At 45.9% G+C, this 23,615-nt stretch overlaps 1 protein-coding gene across 4 annotated transcripts in view; it reads left to right on the top strand.

Moving 5' to 3' along the window:
* schip1 (schwannomin interacting protein 1) overlaps nt 1-23,615 on the top strand; it is a 337,418-nt gene that overhangs the window by 287,289 nt on the left and 26,514 nt on the right. The window contains exon 1 of one of the 4 annotated variants that reach the window (XM_072668499.1): nt 14,984-15,359. The exons of the other annotated variants lie outside the window; for them this stretch is intronic. Within the exon in view, the coding sequence (XP_072524600.1) occupies nt 15,330-15,359 (30 nt within the window). The 5' untranslated portion in view covers nt 14,984-15,329. Of the gene's footprint in view, nt 1-14,983; nt 15,360-23,615 lie in introns of those variants that run through there. 4 annotated transcript variants of the gene reach the window in all.

Genomic DNA, 23,615 nt, shown 5'->3' with positions numbered 1-23,615 from the left:
GATTCACCGCTCTTAGGCTCACCTGTGGGATTCCAGACGCACTCTTGTGACTTATGGAGTTTTGAGGTGCTGGAGGTTCTGCAGACGTTCTTTTGGGCTCTTTTAAGCTTGGTGAATGAGTGCTTATCTCAAATCAGCATTGGATTCCAAGCAGCAAGTGGGGAACCTTACTCAGGTAAAGACCTGAGGTTTTTTTTTTTACAGCATGTGATTAGACCTGTGTGTTAAAGTCTGATCTTAGTTCATACAGATGAGTCCAGCTTTTTATATTAGCACTGTGAGCTAAGAGAGGGAGATATGGCGACAGCTCTCTCTATAAGTGATCATAATGTTATGGCTCATTGGTTTTTAACAGCGTAATGGATGAAGATACACTACACAGACAAAAGTATTGGGACACCTGCTCATTTATTGAGCTTTTATCCTGCTTTTGTTTGGAGTATCTGTCTCTGCTGTCCAGGGGTTGCTTGCATTCAGAGAGCTGGAGTCAGTGAGGTCAGGGTGCTAGATGATGATCATCACCACCCCAACTCATCATCCCCAACTCACTCCAAAAGTACTGGATGGAGCTCCACCACCAGAGAACACAGTTCTTCCACTGCTCCACAGCTCCTCAAAGCTGGGGGGCTTTGTACCCCTCTACTAGCCCACACCTGGCATTAGGCAGCATGGAGCCAATAGGATCATGATGTTTATTGATCTGCCTTAGAGAGTCCTATTCTTTCTCTACAGGGACTAGACAACCATGTCAGCAGTGGGTGAATGCATTCATTAGAAGGGGTGTCCACAAACATTTGGACTATCCTTATGGAAACTGTGCAGTAAAACTCATATAGGCAGGAAGATGTGGAGCATGTGTTACCTTTCCAGGAGCAGCAGTGTGAAGCCAAGTGCTTTAGGGAAGCCTAATAGCAGGACTGGGTTGCAGGCGGTGTGTGTGTTCCAGTGTGGAGTGTGTGTCTGCGCGGGAGACTTTGAGCCTCCAGCTGTTCTAACAGGTCTTCAGCTGAAAGGCAGCAGGACTGAACACAGGGGTCATTGGGTTTTCAGGTGACTGGCCAGGTGTGTGACTGAACACACCCATGAAAACAAAGTACACCTCTGTCAGCTATCAGTGTGCGATATGGATCCACCTCTTAACCTCACAAACACTCGGGCAGGCACCGCCACACACACTCAGAAGCAGGTAATACCTGCGTCTGCCAGGATTTTTGATATATATAAATATATATAATATTAAAGTATCAAGTAACTTGGTGTAAGTCTTTCTTTCTGACTCCATGCCACTGGAGGCCTGCTCAGAACCAACAACATGGTGATTAGAACCAAGTGCAGCGAAGGGGAGGTCTCCGATGAAATGACTTGGATATTAGAACCGATCACATTGAGAGGGAGATCTCAGGGGAGATCTTGGCAAGGAATATATTTGAGATTAGAAACAATCACAGTCAGGGGAAGGTCTCAGAACAAATATCTATGAGATTAGAACCCAATACATTCAGAATAGACAACAAGGTGATTAGAACCAATCAGTCAGTCTCTCCCTCTCTCCTTCTTTCTCTCTCTCTCTCTATCTCTCTCTCTCTCTCTCTCTCTCTCTCTCTCTCTCTCTCTCTCTCTCTCTCTGTCTCTCTCTCTCTCTCTCTCTGTCTCTCTCTCTGCCTCTCTCTCTCTCTCTCTGTCGTCTCTCTCTCTCTCTCTCTCTCTCTCTCTCTCTGTCTCTCTCTCTCTCTCTCTGTCTCTCTCTCTGCCTCTCTCTCTCTCTCTCTGTCTCTCTCTCTGTCTCTCTCTCTGTCTCCCTCCCTCTCTCTCTCTCTCTCTGTCCTCTCTCTCTCTCTGTCTCTCTCTCTGTCTCTCTCTCTCTCTGCCTCTCTCTCTCTCTCTCTCTCTCTCTCTGTCTCTCTCTCTCTCTCTCTCCCTCCCTCCCTCTCTCTCTCTCTGCCTCTCTCTCTCTCTCTCTCTCTCTCTCTCTCTCCCTCTCTCCTTCTTTCTCTCTCTCTCTCTCTCTCTCTCTCTCTCTCCTCTCTCTCTCTCTCTCTCTCTCGTTCTGACACATCTTCTCTGTTCACTGAGGGTCGATAATTAATTGCTAGGTGTCCTTCGGTCAGGACAGTTGTGCCGCAGCCGGCCCTGAGAGAGACGGCACGTCCTGTGTGGGTGATGTCAGCAAGGCGAGGCCTTGTTCATCACCTTAGTACTTTGGGGGGGGGGGGGGGGGGGGGGGTCAGTATGTGTGTGTTAGAAACACATGCCCTGCAGCAACACTTTTCATCACTGTCTGACTATGGTTCACCTCACCACCTACACACAAATGAGATGAATCATACACACACACTTACACACACTGACACACCTTTACCACCATGTGCTCTTACACACAGATACGCAGACACGCCCCCACCCAGTGAGAAACCCTGTGTTTGATCATTGGGTTTGGGTGGGTGTGTGATGGTCATCATAGAACCGATACACGTGTGCAAATACATCTCTGTGAATGTCTGGGCATCCAGTTGCTCTTTAAAGCGTTACACATTACACTGGCCACTTTATTAGAAACGCCCATATTGGACATCCATTTACTGGCCATTTTATTAGAAACATCTATTTAGGACGTCCATTTACTGGCCATTTTATTAGAAACACCAATTATGGGCATCAATTCACCGCCCGCTTTATTAGAAACACCAACTGTGGCCGCTTTATTAGAAACACCTGCATTACACTTCCTGCCTGTAGGAAGAAATACCAATTTATTTACATTAACCCACGAAATATGGATCATATGATCTGATCGGCTCTCAGGATCGTCCGAGTTAAAGATATAGATTAATGATCGATCGGCTGTTCTTACTGATACCGATACATAGCCGATCAATCCTGTAGTTAAAATTAGTTTGAGCCCCACTTTCAGTTGTACAGTGAATCACTGATGCTGGATCAGCACGGTGGTGTGTGTGTGTGTTTGGGTGTGTGTGTGTGTGTGTGTGATATTGGAATATCTCTCCAGCTGCTCTAAATTCACAGCCTTTCACACTTGACCCTTTTAGCCCTGAGCCTTAAGCCCTCTGACCTTTCTGCTGGTCTTCAGAGTCCTCTGATTGGCCTCCAGCCTCAGACTGGAGCTTTTTCACGCTAGCGCCTAATTGGCCAGTTCCTCCAGTTGTCATAATGCATTAGACTTCTCTGTTCCCACCATATCTGAGAATCAGCAGGAGACGACTCTCTACCGCTCGCACCCTCCAAAATAACAGTGAACTCACTGCAACGTGAGAGAGAGAGGCCTAAAGACACAGAGAGAGAGAGGGGGGGGGGGAGAGAGAGAGAGAGAGGGGGGGAGAGAGAGAGAGGATATTGGGTTTTGTGTCAGTGTTACAGCCAGGCGTCGTTCTCTGAGGAAGAGAAGCAGTGATGGAGAGAGAGAGTGAGGAAGAGGGAGAGTGAAGAAATGAAAAAATCATCTCAGAGCATCATCCTATTCTGTCAGAATGAATCAACAGAAAAAAGCTGATCTGGACACGGAGGGCTGTGTGTGTGTGTGTGTGTGTGTGTGTCTGTGTCTGTGTGTGTGTGTGTGTGTGTGTGTGTGTGTGTGTGTGTGTTTAAAAGAGAGAGAGCTAAGGAGTGTCTGAAAGAGATAAACTGTGTTAGAGAGAGAAAAAAGACAGTGAGTCTGAGAGTGTGTGTGTGTGTGTGTGTGTGTGTGGTAGACACTTTAAGTCAGTATTTTGTCCAGACAAGTCGGTGCTTTGAGAGAAGGAGTGAACTTCATAAGCTAACAGGTTGAGTTAGCTCCTGGACTCAGAGTGTGTAGAGGGGTCCGGCTGTTTGGGTGGGACCACTCTTGCTCCGGTGAATAGCAGGGTTTGTACTGGGGGGAAATTACAGGCTACGTTCAGCAGCCACAGTGTGTGTGTGTGTGTGGGTTAGAGAGAGAGTGTGTGTGTGTGTGGTGTGTGTGAGCTGTTTTTAGCAGCAGTATGTTGATGTACTTGGCATCTATGGAGCAGCAGGATAAGAGGGAGGTGGATGAAGTGACACCAGAACAGTGAACTGTTCGTGTACGCGGGAGGAAAAGCTCTCTGTATGTCAGAGCGATTTAAACTGCTGCCTGTGTGTGTGTGTGTGTGTGTGTGTGTGTGTGTGTGTGTGTGTGTGTGTAAATGTGGAAGGATTTGGCTCATTAAAATGAGGCATGTATATATGTGTGTGTGTGTGTGTGTGTGAGGAGACAGAGGGAGGGAGCGGTGGAGGGCCTCTGCAGCAGCCTTGTTTTGGTGTCTAAAAATATAATTCTAAGATCTCCTGCGTCTCTTCAGCTCTTAAAGAAACACGTCTTTAAATCCTCAACACTGGATCAGCTCACCTGCTGGACTATTTATATCCATACATTCATCAACTACATTTAATTTGTCAATTGCTTTTTATTTTTGTCCCAAACTGTTCTGCCAATTAACCCACCTGTTTGTAGCGCCCCCCGCACTAGCAGTGCTCCTGACTCTAGGGGGGTCTAGACGTCTCCTCTGATACCGACACGCTCTGAGGAAAGCGCCGGGTCCTCAGCTCCACCACACCAGCTAACAGACGCCGGTGTCTGCCAACATGGCTTTACGAGCAATGAGGGAAGAGAGAGCGCCCTCTACCCACCTGGAGAGAGCACAGCCAATTGTGCTCTCAGACTATATCAGTATTCTTTACATAATAAGTCAGTATTTTTTACATAAGTCAGTATCTTCAGATAATAAGTCAGTATTTTGGCATATTAAGTCAGTATTTTTTACATAATAAGTCAGTATTTTCAGATACTAAGTCAGTATTTTTTACATAAGTCAGTATTTTCAGATAATAAGTCAGTATTTTTTACATAATAAGTCAGTATTTTTTACATAATAAGTCAGTATTTTGACATATTAAGTCAGTATTTTCAGATACTAAGTCAGTATTTTTTACATAATAAGTCAGTATTTTGACATATTAAGTCAGTATTTTCAGATACTAAGTCAGTATTTTTTACATAAGTCAGTATTTTCAGATACTAAGTCAGTATTTTCAGATAATAAGTCAGTATTTTGACATATTAAGTCAGTGCCAACCTTACTGTAGTCCCTCTTCGTCCCGTTTCTGACGGAATGTCTAATTTGCTGGTGTCTCATTTATCACAATCAATACCTCCTTATTATCTCTTTCAACCCCCCTGTTTTCCCCCCACCCCCCTTTCTCCTCTATCTGCCCTTCTACTCTCTCTCTCTCTCTCTCTCTCTCTCTCTCTCTCTCTCTCTCTCTCTGCCGCCGTTCGTCTTTGCTAGCTGGTGTGCTGGTACAGCAGGCTGAGGGCCAGCTCATGGAGGGTTCATCTGTCTCCTCCACAGCGTGCACTGACCTGAGGGAAGAGCTCATAACTCTTAATTAAAGGAATATCTCGCTTTTCTCAGATACTGTTTTGGTTGTTTCAGGGTTTAGAACAGAACCCCCACAGTCCCATAATCACAATGATCACTCACCCAGCATCATTGCAATACATTATGTATTCAAAGTACTGCATTATAATAAATTTTTTTTTATCAAATTTCATCAGTCATATTATAAAACACACCATGATCTGCACAAAACCTGAGTAAAAGAAATTCTGACTTTTTTTATCCAATCAGAACCGTGGGTACAACACTGCTCTCTAGTGGCCGGGGTTTAAACACAACACTAAATGAACCACTGTCTGACAAAAATCCTTACATCTAAACTATTGATTAATAATCAATACTGTGTTTTTGAGAATCCTTACAGGATTGATAAACATAATATCACGATACTTCGATATATCGATATTATCTTACAACCGTAGAACACAAAGTTCTCTTTCTCGTCTCTGCTCTTCTCGGGCTGAGCTGGGTCTGCTGCTCCGCCAGAGCGCTGTAGCTGGAGGCAGTGCAGCGATGCTGTTCCTCATGCAGAGCCGGTGGAGTAAAGCATTCATCACGGAACACCCCCCGAAATGTCAGCTTTCTAAAAGCGGCGGTGCGCATCCGTTCCTGCCGAGAGAAGCAGGGAGAACAAACAGGAGAGAAATTAATGAGGAGAGGAGGGACTGCCACTGCTTTCCACATTGAACTCTTCATTTTGTGTGTGTGTGTGTGTGTGTGTGGTGCCATTCTCTGCTGCAATACTGTGATGTCACCACATCAGAGACAGCTTTAGTCTCATCTCCTCTGTTGTCGACCCCCCAGCCCCCCCCCGGTCTTCACCCATGAGTAACCTCCAACAATTGCTCCGGGAGGCTTGAAAGGTGCGTACATGTCAATGGGAAAACAAATATATGTAAATATATACATGCTTCTATTTTTACAGTACTATTAATATGCCCACACACCATGTGTGGACAAAAGTATTGGGACAACTCCACATTCCACCTACAGGAGCTTTAATATAATATGGCATCCCATTCGAAACCCCTCTGTAGCTCTACCAGCAGCAGGTCTGGAGCTCTGCTGCAGTTACTGAGTCAGTTGGAGGCTTTTCTGCACTCTGCTCTGAGCTCAGCACTCGGCCCTGACCCCGCTCTGTAACTTTACGTGGTCTGACAGACACTCTGTGGACACTGAGCTGCTCTCTGTGAGCTGTTCCTCCTAAACTCTTCCACTGTTCAATAATAACACCACTCACAGCTGATGGAGGAAGATCTAGGAGGGAAGGTCTAAATTTCACCAGCTGACTTGTTGTTGTTGGTGCAGCGGTGTCTCCTATTACATACAGAACCACGCTGGAGTTCAGTGAGCTCTTCAGAACCTCCCGCAGACTGCAGGGCACCTGAATTCGGTGATTAAGAGGAGTGTCCCCTATAGAAACACCTCCTCGTCCAACATTTTAATGATGTCAGTTGGAAGGTACTGACCACTGCATACCAGGAACACCCCACAAGACCTGCCTGATGTTTAAGAGATGTTCTGACCCAGTCAGTCGTCTAGAACATCACATCAGTTTGGTTCTTCTCAAGTCAAGTCAAATTTATTTGTGTAGCTTTTTACAACTGTTGTCGTCACAAAGCAGCTTCACATAATTAATAATTAATAAAAGACATATTAAGAAATAACGTAAGAAGACATGAAGGATCAAAGACCCCCAGTGAGCTCCAACGACAACAGTGGCAAGGAGAACCTCCCTCAGAGCTGGAGGAAGAAACCTTGGGAGGAACCAAGACTCACAAGGGGGACCCGACCCGTCCTCCTCTGATCAGAACTATGAATAAATTATGGATAAAAGTTACTAAACCATCTACACTGTTAAACTGCTCTGATCATAATCATAATATATTAAACATGGTGTAGATAGTTAATAGTGGTGATATTAATAGTGGCAGATAGTTAAGAGTCCATTTAGGGTTTAACGTGGTCATTAGACAGGTATCAGTGGTAGGAGGGTGTGCCGCTAGTCTGGTATGGGTGGTGGTGGGGGCGGGGCCTGATGGACGAGGTAGAGGGGACCTCAGTGTCTCAGATTCTTCAGCACCTTCATCACTTTCAAGAACTGTAGACTGTAGATCCACGCCTTGAGCAGCTGCCCCTCTCACTTCTCCTCTCAGTGGTTTTAATGTTATGGCTGATTCCTGTTATGATGCTTCCGGTTTGTCAGTGACCTGGTTAGCGGTGGGTCACGTCTCTTTATTTTATGTAATTGTGTGATTGATCGGTTCCGTTGGGGGCGTGGGGATTTTCCTATTGCGTGTCTGTGTTCCTCTCGGCCTCAGCGCCGGGGCGCCGGGACGCCGCTCTGACACTTCCCCCGCTATATTTAGTCCGTCTGCGCTTTGATTGGCGAGATCGTTCCGTTCTTCAGAGGGAAGAGGACGATTCTGGACAGGCTCGCAGTCCGACCCACACGAGCGCACACACACATCCACTCTCAGATGCTTGCCTGGATCGCTGCCAGCTCTCAGACTGCATTGCATCAGTCCCACCTACTGACTGATTTATTGCTCGCGCACACAAAGCTCTTCAAACGTCATCACATGATCGACTCGGCGGCATCCAGTACAGAGCATTTACATACTCCTTGGCCATTTTATTAGAAACCCCAGGTTAGAGGAACTGCAGCCCATCTGTTGATGCAGAGTTTGTTTAGAGGGGTATAAAGCCCCCCAGCATTGAGGAGCTGTGCAGCAGTGAAAGAACTGTGTTCTCTGGAATGATGGTGGAGGAGCTCCATCCAGTACTTTTTGAATGGGATGAGTTGGGGAGCAATGATCATTTAACATCCTGACCTATACAGTGCTCACTTGTCGCTGAATGCAATCAAATCTTCACAGTAATGCTCCTCCTCCAAAATCTAGTAGAAAGCCTTGTTCCTTGGATAGTAGAGACAGATACTCCAACAAAAGCTTGAATAGCCCTGATTTCAGATGAAACAATGAATGAGCAGGTGTCCAAATACTTTTGTCCATTTAGCGTACACATATACAGTGGTTGTGGAAGGTACGTCAGTGCAATTATGGGGTGCACTCTTAAAAATAAAGGTGGAATTGATAGTGTGAAGAACCTGTATGTCAAGTCAAGGTTCTTTAGGCCTTTAAATGGTTCTTCACACATCGCTACTACCATACCACCATCTTTATGGACCCAAAGGTGGTTCTTCTATGGCATCACTCAAAGAACCCGTGGAAGCAACTTTCTGTCCATTTTGAGAAATTAATTATTGCCACAGTGATTAAGAACTTCTTATTAATCAGCTGACCTCAGCTACCACTTGCTGTAACCTGCATTTTGGAGCCCAAGGCCATAAAGTTCCTCCAGGGTACGAAGGAGAGCACCGGCTTTAGGCTCATGTAAAACAATGCAAACCATCAAAGACTCAGATGCAGAGATTTTGCCTCCACCTCAGCTTCTTCCACTTCCTCGATTTCAGTGCCTATGACTTCACTGCTATCACATATCCCCCATATCGCAAAGCAAGCACCAGCCTTACATCATCTTCACTGATCAGAAGCGATGAGGTCATCCTCATTAAAGCTCAGACATGGGCATAAGAGATCAGCACTCATCAGCTGCCATCCTTTGGGCATTGTTCTGCTTTTCTGCCAAACTACAGATTATAATCCAGCCCTGCTTAATCAGGGGCAGTGCTTTGGTCAGATAATCCCGTCATGGTGGGATTTGTTTGTTCAGGAAGATGACTCCCATTGCTTGCATTGTCTGACTGAAGGCAGGTGTATGAAGGTCACAAGAGAAAGAGGGGTGGAGAAGGAAACGATGGCGATGGTCCAGGTCGATTATAGACAGTCAGCTCAGCTCAGTGTTTAATTTGTGGTTGCATCTTGGTAGCTTTGCTCTAAATATGCCCTGCCCTCCCAAAAACATGCCACCATGCAGCCAGTAATGGTGGGATGGGATAGCGTGTGATAGCCTTGGATGCGATAGCCTGGCCCAAAGGTTTTCTCCCCAATTTAGATCACCAATAACCTAACCCGTACGTATCCCCTCCCCCTATCACACGCAACACCCTCGACAACCTAGTGAGGGGAAGACCAACACACGCCCCCTCCGACACGTGTTCATCCAACCACACCTCTTTTCCGATGCAACGTCACCAGGCAACCAACGCCAGGGGAAGGGAAGTGGGAAGCGCCAGTTACCCAGCTCTGCAGCCTAGAGTGATGTGGGGGTATAGCGCCATCTAGCCACCCTGTAGAGCAAGCAAGGCAGATTGCGCTCTCTCAAGGCCCCGGCTGCCGAAGGCTAGCAGCGTGATCGGGATGCGAACCAGCGACCCTCTGATCACCATGACAGCGCCTTAGTCCGCTGGACCACCCGGGGCCCTGGCTCAAAGAAGTTGATGAGTGATCAGTGGTCAGCTGAGGCTTGTTTTTCTCGGGCAGTACGAGAAAGCTGTGAAAATATCAACAGGATGGATCTGCCCTGACACAGTTAGCTGAGGCTGTAGCCGTTACCCAGTTTAGCTTCTCCACCCTCTGTGGATTTACAGTGGTAGTTCACCAAAGAACAACAACGCTCATTACTTTCCTCGTCCGCGGCAAAGCTGTGCTCTCTCTGACTCTGGCTGCTGATGGCAAAGCGACCGTTTATCAGTTTAGCATAATCTGGATCTGTTTTTTTTTTATATTGTATCAGGATTTGATGATGAATGGGACAATTTTCAAGATAAGAAGTGTTTTGTATGACAGTGACGACATACTAATCTTAAAGGCACAGTAAAAAAACCTAAAAAAGCCTAAACGGGTCGGAAGACGGTCACTAAAAAGCCCGTTCTGAATGTTTTAGGGTCTAAACCCACGCCAACGTCATTCCGCTCCTTTCAAAGGTAATTAACATTGTTAGAACACAAACACCGAAGCCAACCAGGGATGTTTGAATATTTAAGAGCGAGAGAGAGAGAGAGAGAGAGAGAGAGGGGAAGAGAGAGCTGTCTGGAATCAAAGCTCAGAGATTCTCACATCAAAGTCCTCCCATGGGTTTGGGCCACATTAGTATTCTGGAGCGCTCTGAGAAAGGGAGCGTTAAAAAAGGGGGGAGGCAGAATCACGGGAGACTTTTAAACTCCGTGCTCGAATATTTCTGCCTTTTTCACAAAACACCTGCCAAAAATAGGCTTGTTTTTTCCCAGGCAGAGCATCCTGCTCCAACACGTCTCTCCGAAAAGCATCCCATCTGTGAAAGTATCACTGTCCTTTCAACAGGATGGATCTGCCCTGACACGGGTAGCTGACGCTGTAGCCGTTACCCAGTTTAGCTTCTCCACCCTCTGTGGAGTCACAGTGATAGTTCACCAAGTACAAAAATCAAGCTCATTACTGTCCTAGTGGCATTTTACTGGGATACACTGTATTGGACAAAAGTATTGGGACACATGCTCATTCATTGTTTTATATTTTATTTTCCGAAATCAAGGGTTTTAAAAGAGTCAATCCTGCTTTGGTTGGAGTAACTGTCTCTACTGTCCAGAGAAGAAGACTTTCTACTAGATTTTGGAGGAGAACTGCTGTGAGGATTTGATTGCATTCAATGACAAGGACATTAGTGAGGTCAGGATGCTGAGGGATCACCACCCACCTCAGCATCCACAACTCCCCAACTTATCTCAATCAAAAAGTACTGGATGGAGCTCCACCACCATCATTCCAGAGAACACCATTCATGGACTAAGGGGCTTTATACCCCTCTACTCGCCCACGACTGGCATTATTAGGCAGCATGGTGCCAATAGGTTTATGTTTATGTATCTGCTCTAGAGAGTCCTATTCTTTTGGCAGGGACTCTCTCTCTTATTCTCTCTACAGAGACTAGCCAAGCTGTGTGTGTGTGTGTGTGTGTTCGTGTGCATTTGTACATCTGTTTCAGCAATGGGTGCAATCTAAAGTAGCAGAGTGCACTCATTAGAAGGGGTGTCCACAAACATTTGGACATTAGACTGTGTGTTAGTGATGGTCAGTTGAGGCGCGTCTTCCTCTGGCAGGCCTCGATATACTCTCAGCAAAACGACGCTCGCACCCACCCACCTTCGCGAGTTTACAAGTTTGCATACTCTCCGCCCTCCAGCACTATAGGTGGCGCTGTGACATGTTTTATAGTAAGTACGTCTTTTGGTTTGCCGAAGTCCTTAAATCTTTTCAGCACTCCAGGAAAGTGTGCAATTCACTCCCCTAAGGCTCTAAAGCCGGGCTGTTTGAAGTAGACTAGGGTTCTGCTTCCCTGGTTAGATTGGGGAGAGTGAGTGATCTGGGCTTCTGACTGAGGGAGGACAATCCAAGCACTATCGGCCTCCTTCCACTTCATTAAACCACACACTGGCTGGTAGTGGGGAGAACTGCAGGGTGATGTAACAGGGATCAATGATGATTGTGACCGCTAGACCAAGAACTCTAGCATATTGTGCTCCCTGGTGTACGACCGGCGGCGCCGTATTGAGAGAGAGGCTGACATCCGATGCTCCGGTATTGGAAAAGAAAGTATGTTTTTATGTTGGAGGAATAGTTCGGAAAAACGTCAGATTTTCCTCTCCAGCTAAGAGGTGTTTTACAGTGATTGTGTAGCATGAAATCACTGCTTCATCCTGACTTCAGTCGGGAAAAAAGTATGCGTAAGATTTCTGCATTAATTACTAATAAAATACAGCCCTTTTCCGGTAATAATGAATATTTCTGGGATGCCTGGGTGCCCAGTCCTCTTCAGGCCATGCCACAGCATCTCAACAGGGTTAAGGTCAGGACTCTGACTTGGTCATTCTTTTTCATTCCCGTCATTCTTTAGTTTGTGCTTGTGAGCTCTGGGTCATTGTCTTGTTGCATAACCCAACGTCTCTTAAGATAGATATTAAGGATTGCTGTCCTTACTTTCTCCTGCAAAATGTTCTGAAACACCTTTGAAATAATCATTTCATGATACTCCCGCCACCATGCTTCACAGTTGGATGTGGCTTTGGTTCGGTGTTGCTGTGCAGTGTTCATTTTCCTCCAAACATAGTATCATGCATTTGTTCTAAATAGTTCTGCTTTAGTGGACTGATCTGTCCACAGTGCCTAATGCCAGGTGTGGGCTAGTAGAGGGGTATAAAGCCCCCAGGATTGAGGAGCTGTGGAGCAGTGGAAGAACTGTGTTCTCTGGAGTGATGGTGGTGGAGCTTCATTCAGTACTTTTGGGATGAGTTGGGGAGTTGAGGATGAGGTGGGTTGGCAATCAAATCCTCACAGCAATGCGCAGTGCTCCAAGATCTAGGAGAAAGCCTTCTTCTCTGGACAGTAGAGACAGTTACTCCAACAAAAGCCGGATCAACTCTTTTTTTATATCCTTGAATTCAGATGAAACGATGAATGAGAAGGTGTCCAAATACTTTTGTCTATACAGTGTATGCAGTATAAGCACTGCTTAGCAGGTTTTTGCCAGATCTGAGACCATGTTCCTGACAAGTGATGGAAGGGTAGCTTGTATAACACTTCGAAATCCGTGGTATGAGAGCGAGAGAGAGAGCGCGAGAGTGAGAGAGAACGCGAGAGCGAGAGAGAGGCACAGAGAGAAGAGGGTTAATCTGGGTTAGGGTAGCTCTGTGTTGCTTTAGTGAAGGCCAGATGGCATGGGCGGATTAAGCTCCCTCCTGTCTGTACTGGGCTTCTGAAAGAGAAAGGGATTAACTTGCATGCTCACACACACACAAACACACACACACACACACACCACACAAACACACCAGCTTACACTCGCACCTATACAGTACCACTCCCCGGCCTTTCTGTATTTCAGAGTTGCAATGCCTGACTAGTGGCTTAGTCTGAATGGTAGCATACACCAATCAGCCATAACATTAAGACCACCTATAGTGCCTATAGTGTCTAGGTCCCTCTTGCGCCGCCAAAACAGTTCTGACCCACTGAGACGTGCACTAGTCCATGCTTTTGCAGGTTAGCACCCGAAATATTAACAGTACTGAAGTGTCATTTCTATGACAACATACATCAATGAGAGTTATCCTTCTGTTATTGCCACTTCCATTTTTTTAAGATTTCACAGTAGCTCCTCCCCCTTTCAGTTTTGCATTGCATTGTGGGATAATAGTGTCCATTGGAACCACACTCACAAAGTACTACACACTACATATATACGACATACTACATACTTTCAAAAACAATGAAACGATGAATGAAGTGTCCCAATACTTTTGTCTCTATAGTGTATGTAGTACATGCACTGCTGAGCAAGTGTTTGCTCAGATCTGAGACCATGTTACTGACCACACTCAAAAACTGACCGTGTATTTATACTGTATACTACGTTTATACTGTATACTGTACTGTATACTGTATACTGTATACTACATACTCAAAAACTAGCTAGTTTTATTAATTAGTATGCAATTGGGATGCAGCCCCAGTTTCCTAATGATTGTGAACAGGCCATAGCAGGCCTCTCAAAGTTGAGAGAGCTCAAATCCTTTGGGGCTCAACAGGGTTAAGGTTTTTCATTCCAGCCATTCTTTGGTTGATTTGCTTGTGAGCTCCGGGTCATTGTCTTGTTGCATAACCCAGCGTGTCATAAGATAGATATTAAGGATTGCTGTCCTTACTTTCTCCAGCAAAATGTTTTGAAACACCTTCGAAATCATCGTTCCTTCACTGATCATGTGTCCAGGGTGTGAAGCAGCAAAGCAAGCCACGATACTCCCGCCACCATGCTTCACAGGTGGAATGTGGCTTTGGTTTGGGGCGTCCTTTCCTACTTACCATAATAATAATACACTAATTTAGCTTAAACTTCAACCTGTTGAAGACCACCAGTTCATCTTCTCCTCAGCTTTTCACACTAACGGGCATTTTGACCAGTGGTGCCCAACCTCTGCCCTGTTCGTTTGTGGGCAGCCGTCCCAAAGACCATCATGTTCTTTAGGGACGCTGTTGAACCGTGTTGGTGGCTCTTTGCTGTGAATAGTGTTTGTGTGGAAAGTCCCACTGAGGTCTCAGGAGTTGCTGTTCTGGCTGTTTAAAGGTGTAAAAGCTCCACTCTTGCGCTGAGGAGGAGGAGGAGGAGGAGGAAGAGGGAAGGGGGGGGGGGGATTTAAATTCCAATGCCTGCAGCTCCAAGAAAATTCTTCGGCTGCTCTTTTATCACAAAAGCCCTTTTCTTTCAACTCTCTCTCTCTCGCGCTCTCGCGCTCTCCTCCCTCTCTCTTTCTCTTTCTGTCTTCCCCTTTACCCCCCACCCCGGCCTTTCTCCCTCCGTGGGATTTTCACCCCCCCCCTACTCTTTTTATTTTCCAGCACTAGTAGGAAGGTCACTCCTCCCTCTTCTCTTCTCTCACCGCTCTGGCCCCGCCCCTCTCCCTTCTTGTCTCCTCCCTGTTCCTCTCGTGCTGCAGTGCCACCGATGATGAATGTGTGGGGCTAGCCCCTCCCCCTTCCGCCTGTAATAGAGAGAGAGAGAAGCAGAGAGAAAGGCTAGTGAGCTGTCCAGCTCCACCCCCTTTCACAAGCTGCCTCTCCCGGCACCCCCCCTCCCTCGTCCGTGGCGCAGAAGCGCTCCGATCGTATCCCTCCATCAGACTGCGAGAGCTACAGAGAGAGAGAGAGAGAGACAGATAGTGAGAAAGAGAGAGAGAGAGAGTGAGAGAGAGAGGTGTAGTCTCTGTAGGATCGTACGTGGTGGTGGATTCGTGTCCCCACAGCTGATAGTGGATTTTTTCCACTCCGCTGGGTCTTCCTCTAGCTGGGTGGGTCCAGGACTCTTCTCTCCCTCCGCCCCCGCCTCCACTCCGTCCGCTCTCCCTCCTTCTCCTCGGCTGGGGAAGCGATCGTTCCTCCCCCGTGCGCTCCACTCGTCTCTAGGATGCACTGAGGGAGCAGGATGGTGCACCAGGAGAACTGTGCCTATCAGGTAGGAGAGACTGTAGTTAATTATTTATTTATTTATTTATTTTAATTATTCGCTGTCCTACATGTTCTATGAGCCTTTCATGACATATGAAGCCTTTCATGACAAAATGACTTGGAATACTTTACCGTACACCTCAATTCCAGACGCTTTCATCCCTTCTGTGAAGTTGCCAGGTTTAGTTTACGACCACGACACCAAATCGCCATTTTTTCCATTTCGACATTTTGACATAATCAGAATCTGGAGGCTGTTCTTTATGTTGTCTCCACATTTCATGACGAAGGAACCAATAGAAATGCTCCAAAATGATTCGGAATGAAATTTTTTCACATTGACTTCCATTGAAAGTTAAGGAGGTTTTTTCCTCCTCCTGTGAAGTTGTCGTTTTGCGCGACAGTAATGACACGCGACTGTTTTAATTGGCTGGTGAATATCATACGTCCATCCATCAAGAAGATCATCCAGATCTACAGTGTTGTTAGTACGGGGCAAGGTTAGACGGGGCGTCTTCAGTGCTGTCTGCTATCGCGTCTGCTATCGCGTCTGCTATCGCGTCTGCTGTTATTTAGCAGTCAGTGAGTAATGAATATTTAACACTGCAGTGGGCTACAAGCTCATACCAGGCGTTCACTTTAAAGGGTATGGTGGTCCCTGTTGGGAATAGTTTATTATGATGTGTGTGTGTGTGTGTGTGTGTGTGTGTGTGTGTGTGTGTGAACAATGTTTAAAAGGTGGAGTGTTGTCTTGGTTGCTAAGTGCACTCTTGGCTTTGGAGAATAGTGCTCCCTCCCTCAGGATGCAAGGCTCATCAGTTGTCACTGGATGTGTGTGTGTGTGTGTGTGTGTGTGTGTGTGTCGGGGAGCTGAGAATGTTTTGGTTATAATGATGTTTTTGACCACCAGAAGGACCACTTGTGTGTGTGTGTGTGTGTAAGAGTTAAGCACAGATTGGTGTGTGTGTGGGCTGGAAGTGCCACCCACCAGCGTCCCACTTAATGCTGAAACAGGTGTGACACCAGGCAACAGTGACTGAATGTCTCTCGCTCACTCTGACTGTCTCTCTCCCCCTCCTCTGTTTCCCACCAGCATAAGTTAGTAATGTGTTTGGCTGTGTTCCAAATACGCTCTGTCCCGTTTTCAGTCCCAACCGGATAGAACCCCTTCTTTCTCTCTCGCTCTTGCTCTCGCGCTTCCTCTTCACTCAGAACTGTTTCAGGTTCACTCTCAGCATTAGTTAGTAGTCTGCAGCGGCTGTGCTCCAAATACAGCAAATCTATTGCACCTCCGCTCCATTCCACTAACACTACAGGACTCTCCTCTCTCTCCCCATCTTCATCTTCATCTTCATTGCACACTCTTGTTCTTCACTGTTTCGTGACCATTTCCAGCAGCGGCTGTGTTCCAAATGCATCGTCTCAACTCTGTTCCATTTCTACAACAGAGGAACAGAAAGCCTTCTGCCTCTCTCATTCACTTTAGTTAGTAGTCTTCAGCGGCTGTGTTCCAAATACAGCAAATCTATTACTCCAAGGCTCCATCCCATTAACAAACACTACAGTAAACACTACTGTTTCTCCCCTTTTTGTTGAGCACCCGCATTAAAAAGTAGTCTGCAGTGGCTGTGTTCCAAATGCACTCTCGAACCAGAGTCTCAAATCTATCCCATTCCTAAAACAGAATCGAAACCCTTCTCTTGCTTTCATGGTCATTATACCAGCATCAGTTATTGGTCTTCAGCGGCTGTGCTCCAAATACACTTAGCCTCGTCTCATTAGCACCTCGGAGACAGAGAACCTCTCTCTCTCCCTTTTATCAACGTCATCTTCATTCCCCCTTCTTCCTCCCAGTTTCAGGTTCATTACCAGCACATGTTAGCAGTCTACAGCGGCTGTGTTCCCAATCCACAGCCTCTTTTCTCTCTGTTATCCGCCAATCGTATTTCCATGCCTTACTCGTTCCTGGTTCTTTACTGTTTCATGTTTACTTGCACTAGTTAGTAGTTAGCATCGGCTGTGTTCCAAATGTACCAACTCCCATTCTTGCAGCAGGATAGGAAACCCCTCGTCCTTCGTTTGTGGGACGAAGCGGCGTTAGTTAGTAGGCTGAAGCGGCTGCGCTCCAAATACAGGCTGCACCAGGCCATTCAATTCAGTGCAACAGTGACAGAACCCTTCTACCTCTCTCTCTATGTCTATGTCACTCTACCGCTTTCTCTCACTCACTCTTTTTCCGAGTCTTCTGTTTCAAGGTCACTGTGTTCATGTTAACCCCTCAGTCTCCTCTCTCTCCCCTCGCCCTCTCTGGAGTCCAGTTAATCTAACGTACGCCTGATACCAGCATTAGTGAGCACTGTGTCCCAAATAGAGTCGAGCCAGACTTGACTTTACAGTCCCATTCCCATCACTTCCACCCCGGCTCCGTCCCATTCTCTGTTCCCTCTTCATCTCTCGTGCGGATCCGAGCGCGCCGGGATAAGCGAGGGCTGGGGCGGTTGTGTAATCGGATGTAGGCTTCCTCTTTAGGAGGGCGAAGCGGGTTGGTGCCGCGTTTACACCGAGACCACGACAGCCCAGAGGGAGAGATGCAGAGGGAGGAAGGGGAAATGAGAGGAGCGTCTGTCAGAACAGTTTCCGTGGAAGGGAATAAGAGACCAAATGTGGGACAAGAAGAGTAAACAAGTGTTTAGATTGAGGGACAGAGGAAATGGGGGCCTAAGGCAGGGTGGAGAGAGAGGGGCGGGACAGGGCAGGAAAGGATTAAATGGGATACATTATAAAGGGGGGTGGGGGTGGGGGTGGAGTCAGGGCTGCTTTGAGGGGGTGTTTATGAAGAGAAAACAAAGAGGAATGGAAAGACAGGTGATGGAGAAGACACCGCCTAGAGAGAGAGGGAGACAGAGAGAGAGATATTGAGCTGTAGCTCGCCCTTATTGTGCCCATATAGTCAGACCACCACAGCCTGGTCATCACACAGTGATGTGCATATGGGCATTTACACTGTATGTCCAAATGTTTGTGGACAACTCTTCTAATGAATGCAATCAGCTACTGTAAGTTGCACCCATTGCTGACACAGATCACAGATGTGCAAACGCACACACACACACACACACACACACACACACACACACACACAGCTGCCAATAGAATAGGACCTGTCCTTTTTTCTAGTACAGAGTCTAAAATGTTCTTATTTCACAATTGTTTCTCTTAAAAGTAAGAATTATTTCAGTGTTATTAATAATAATAATTAATTAATTAATGAATCTTATTATGACAAATGTTGGTATTATGACTCTATGCTTTGTTTCTGGGTGTATTGTGGATTTTATTAGGTTTTATTACAGAGCGTAATTAGCCCTGTTTGATTGGATGGAGTGGGATAAACATTACTGCTGTAAATGTGGGACAGTATTTGTGTAGCAGTTTGCATACTGGTGTATTGTGTGTGTGTGTGTGTGTGTGTGTGTGTGTTTGTGTGTGTGTGTGTGTGTGTGTGTGTCAAAAATCACAAAAACATTGTGATTGTGGAAATTTCTTTAAATATGTTGATATCATATCATTAAAATATTAAAAAGTTACAAATATTAAAATATAAAATGTTATTTTAATATTAATTATCAAATATTATTTGTTGAAATTGTATTTTAAAAATAAAATATAAAATTACTAATATTACATAAATATTTCCGCCCATCCTTAGTAATTCACACCATCAACAATCCTGTACATTCATATTTCAGAGAGAGAGAGAGAGAGAGAGACACTTGGACACACTGGCTCAGGAAGACTGAGGGATAAGTACGGATGAAGAGAAAAAGAGAGATGGAGAACGTCCAGGTCAGAGAGAGGGAGATGGAGAGGGAATTTTCAGGGAAAGATGAAAGAGGGACTCAATTAGAGAAATAGAGATAGAGAGAGAGAGAGCGTGTGCGCAAGAGAGAGAGGGCGAGAGAGAATGAGAATAAATGGTGAAGACATAGCTCTCGCGCTGATAGCACCAACTCTCTAGAGGCCCCTCAATTAGACCGGTTTCCTGGCAACCGCCAGCGCCCAGCACACTGTTCCTGACCAGAGAGCCACTGGTGCCGGCCTGTCCCTGTCACACTGCCTACACACACACACACACACACACACACACACACATTGCTCTGGCCTCACCATTCTCCCCCCACATCTACTGAGGAGTCGTCCTGCAAATTCCTGTCAAACAGAGACTCAGCTTCTTTTTACTGGCCCACACACACACACACACACACATTGACAGACACACACATTTACTGACACACACACACTTACTCTCTCAGAAACACAAAATAATAATTATCCCCTTGGCTTTAATTATTTACTCCAACACAGCGCTGGATAATCTTCCCCTGGATCTCCAGCTGTGTGTGTGTGTGTGTTTGTGTGTATGTGCATGTACTTAGCTCTTTGTGGGGACCACCTATCCCCATGGAAACATGGACCATTGTGAATTATTGCCCTGTTCCCCACCATTAAACCTGAACGTGCTGAAATGACTCACTTCCAGTGTTCACATCGTTCCGAATCATTTTCTATACGAACTCTCATACAGTCAGATATATTTCTGTTCATATATTGTGTAATATATCATTAATGTAATGGATAATATATGAATGTCCTATATATCATATATATTAAGGTCAGGTTATGAGGTTTGTGCGGGCTGATCCTCCTCATAATTTAGTTTAAGGGACGTTAAGGTTTTCGGACCTCAGTGCCCTATAATTAATCAGCCAGTTTGTTTACTGTGCCTTTAATGGCTAGATTTAGTACTTTGCAGCTGTCCTGGCTGACGCACTTACGATAACGTCAGTTTGACTGGGCGGGGCTAAACTGCGGCAGGATGAACAGGCAGATGGTTTGTTGACATCATAAGCACCCTGGATATTAAGAACTAAAAAGAGCTAAGAACTATAAAGAGTAGTTATTATTAATGATTATTATTAATGATTATTATTATTATTATTATTAGAAAGTGATGAAAGTGAGTCATATGGGCTCTTTAAACCATCTGACGGGCTCTATGTGGACCATTTAAATGTACCAGTAGAATTTGTTTCAGTGCACAGCCATGGCCTACCCAGGCAGATAGTTTTACATGAGTCTGTATGTGTGTGTGTGTGTGTGTGTGTGTGTGTGTGTGTGTGTGTGCTCCTGCGACAGCCATCTAAGCCAGATGGATTCAGAGCCATATTTCAGCTGTCACCTCCAGGGTACCGGGTGATGGAGAGATTTGTTATCCCAGCATCGATGCACCATTCCTGGCCTTGAAACGAGACACAGCACCCCCATAACCACCCCCCACTCCCCCCACTCCCCCCTCCATCACTTCCACCGTCTCCAGACTACAAGGGCTGGAAGGACAGCAGAGAGAGGGAGGGAGGGAGGGGGAGAGGGAGGGGCAGAGAAAGAGAGGAGAGAAAGATCAGAAAGGCCTTTGATCGATTCCTATAATCTCCCCTCTGCTAGCAGGGCGTGGCTCGTGTGTGTGTGTGTGTGTGTGTGTGTGTGTGTGTGTGTGTGTAACCGGATCACCTTTATTTTTATTTAGCACGTTTTGCTCTTCACTGTAAAATATCAAATCAAATATATGAATTTATGACATTATTAGAAAACACCTCCAGGCTGTTTTGGTTACTGTGCCTCTTTAAGACCCATAATATATGGATGCGACCTTTGTTCTGATTGGCTGTTCTGGATTAAGCCTCAATCAAACCCTCCCCCGGGACTAAAAAGCACTCCTCAGTTTTAATGGGCGGGGCTAATCTGTTCTAAAATCTAGGCTATTAAAAAGAGTTGATCCTGCTTTTGTTGGAGTGACATTGCTGTGAGGATTTGATTGATTGCATTCAGCGACAAGAGCTAGAGTTCGTGAGGTCAGGATGTTGGATGGTGATCACCATCCCACCTCATCATCCCCAACTCCCCAACTCATCCAAAAGTACTGGATGGAGCTCCTCCACCATCATTCCAGAGAACACAGTTCTCCCACTGCTCCACAGCTCCTCAATGCTGGGGGGCTTTACACCCCTCTACTAGCCCACGCCTGGCATTAGGCAGCATGGTGCCAATAGGGTCATAGTGTTTATCTGCTGTAGAGTCCTATTCTATTGGCAGTTCTTCATTCTGGAGTCTGGAAAGCTAACCTAGCTAACACACACACACACACACACACACTTATTGTTTTGGAATGTCGGCTTTCCCATGATGTCAGCCTGTGCTGCAAAGAGTTGCCCATTGACATCTGCGTGTGTGTGAGTGTGTGTTCTAGGAGTCGTCTCATCGGGTCTGGGCTGCTTTTTCAACCAGAAACCCCGTAAATCACCATGGAGAAAACACAGATCACACTCAGTTGCCATGGCAGCCGAAACTGTCGCTCTTCTGATTTTAAATAATAACAATAAACAATCAACATCAAAATAGGAAGCTCGTTTGTTGCCGTGGGTCCAGACACGACCTCGAACACACTCTCACCTGAAGCCTGGAGTGACGTCGCGGTAGTGGGGTCGGCCTGTTGCCGGTCAGAGTGTGTGTGTGTGTGTGTGTGTGTGTGATTGGGTGTGAAGTTGCAGTGTTCCAGTCACGATCGCCTCCTGATTATACTCTCTCTCTCTCTCTCTCTCTGTGACTCATAAAGGTTGCAGTATGAAGTCAGCCTGAGTGATGAAGAGAGGGGGGGGGGGCTGTTCTCTGTCTCTTTGGGTCTTTCTGTGTTTTTTAAGTGTATAAGCAGAACTTCTGTTATCCTCTTTGATCCTCTGGATCGGCAATATGACGATATTATATCGTATCAGGATCAATTTAGTATCAGTATCAGTAGCTCTGATAATCTACTATTCAGATCCTCTCCTGTACTGAATACAGTGATTTCTACTCAACATCTGCTGCTCTTCATCTAATTAACCCTTCAGTCTAATCACACTGTTAGTGATGAAACCTGCAGCTGATCAGTGTTTATTAGCACTATCAGTCTCCTCCATATGATCAGAGAAGAATATCGTGTATCACAATATGATCAAATATCGTCGTATCGTCCAGCTATATTCACAATATGGAGGAGTGGGTGCTCACTGCCTTTGCTTTGTTTGGTGAACAGATCAGTTAAATTCAGTGTGTGTGTGTGTGTGTGTGTGTGTGTGTGTGTGTGTGTGTGGAGGGGGGGGGGTAGAATAAAGGCTGATGTGTGTATGCAGCTGTGTGTGTGGCATTGTGTTTGCCTTTGACTGAGACTGTGTGTGTGTGTGTGTGTGTGTGTGTGTTGGGGGGGGGTTATTGTCCTGCAGTATACAAGCGGGCGGATATAGGAGATGGAGCGATAAGTCAACCACGCATCACCCATAATCCTTTGGGATCAGCTCTGAATCAGACCCACTTCTTTTTCCCTTATCCAGCAGAGTGTGTATATGTATGTGTGTGTGTGTGTGTGTGTGTGTGTGTTTCTGATGGTGTACACGCGTGGTGCAGCACTTCAAAGAGAATTCAGGCTGTTTCATGTTCTAAGACTGAAGCTTTAATTGTCTCAGAAGTTTTTCTCCACCTGTGTGAAGCTGAGAGTGTGTGTAGGGTTGGGTATCAGCTGTAGTGTGGGGATTAGGGTCAGGGTTAGGTTTAAGGTTTAGCGTTAGGATTAGGGTCAGGGTTAGGTTTAAGGTTAGCGTTAGGATTAGGGTCAGGGTTAGGTTTAAGGATTATAGTTAGGATTAGGGTCAGGGTTAGGTTTAAGGTTAGCGTTAGGATTAGGGTCAGGGTTAGGTTTAAGGATTATAGTTAGGATTAGGGTCAGGGTTAGGTTTAAGGATTATAGTTAGGATTAGGGTCAGGGTTAGGTTTAAGGTTTAGCGTTAGGATTAGGGTCAGGGTTAGGTTTAAGGATTATAGTTAGGATTAGGGTCAGGGTTAGGTTTAAGGTTAGCGTTAGGATTAGGGTCAGGGTTAGGTTTAAGATTAACGTTAGGATTAGGGTCAGGGTTAGGTTTAAGGATTATAGTTAGGATTAGGGTCAGGGTTAGGTTTAAGATTAGCGTTAGGATTAGGGTCAGGGTTAGGTTTAAGGTTAGGGTTAGGGGACATTTCTCTGGGGTGTTCACTGGCTTCCTCTGCACTGTGGTCACAGTCTGGTCCTTCCATACTCGCTCATGTTGGGTGAGAGAGGGATGCTCGGTCAGCTCGGGTTTAGTGTGTTATCAGCGTCAACATGAAGCATCGGCCTCAAATCGCTCTCCTCTGCGGC

This window comes from Salminus brasiliensis, chromosome 23 (assembly GCF_030463535.1).
Source record: "Salminus brasiliensis chromosome 23, fSalBra1.hap2, whole genome shotgun sequence".
Taxonomy (NCBI): Eukaryota; Metazoa; Chordata; class Actinopteri; order Characiformes; family Bryconidae; genus Salminus; species Salminus brasiliensis.
The sequence above is the reverse complement of the archived record's forward strand: the minus strand, read 5'-3'. Positions and strand labels throughout refer to the sequence as shown.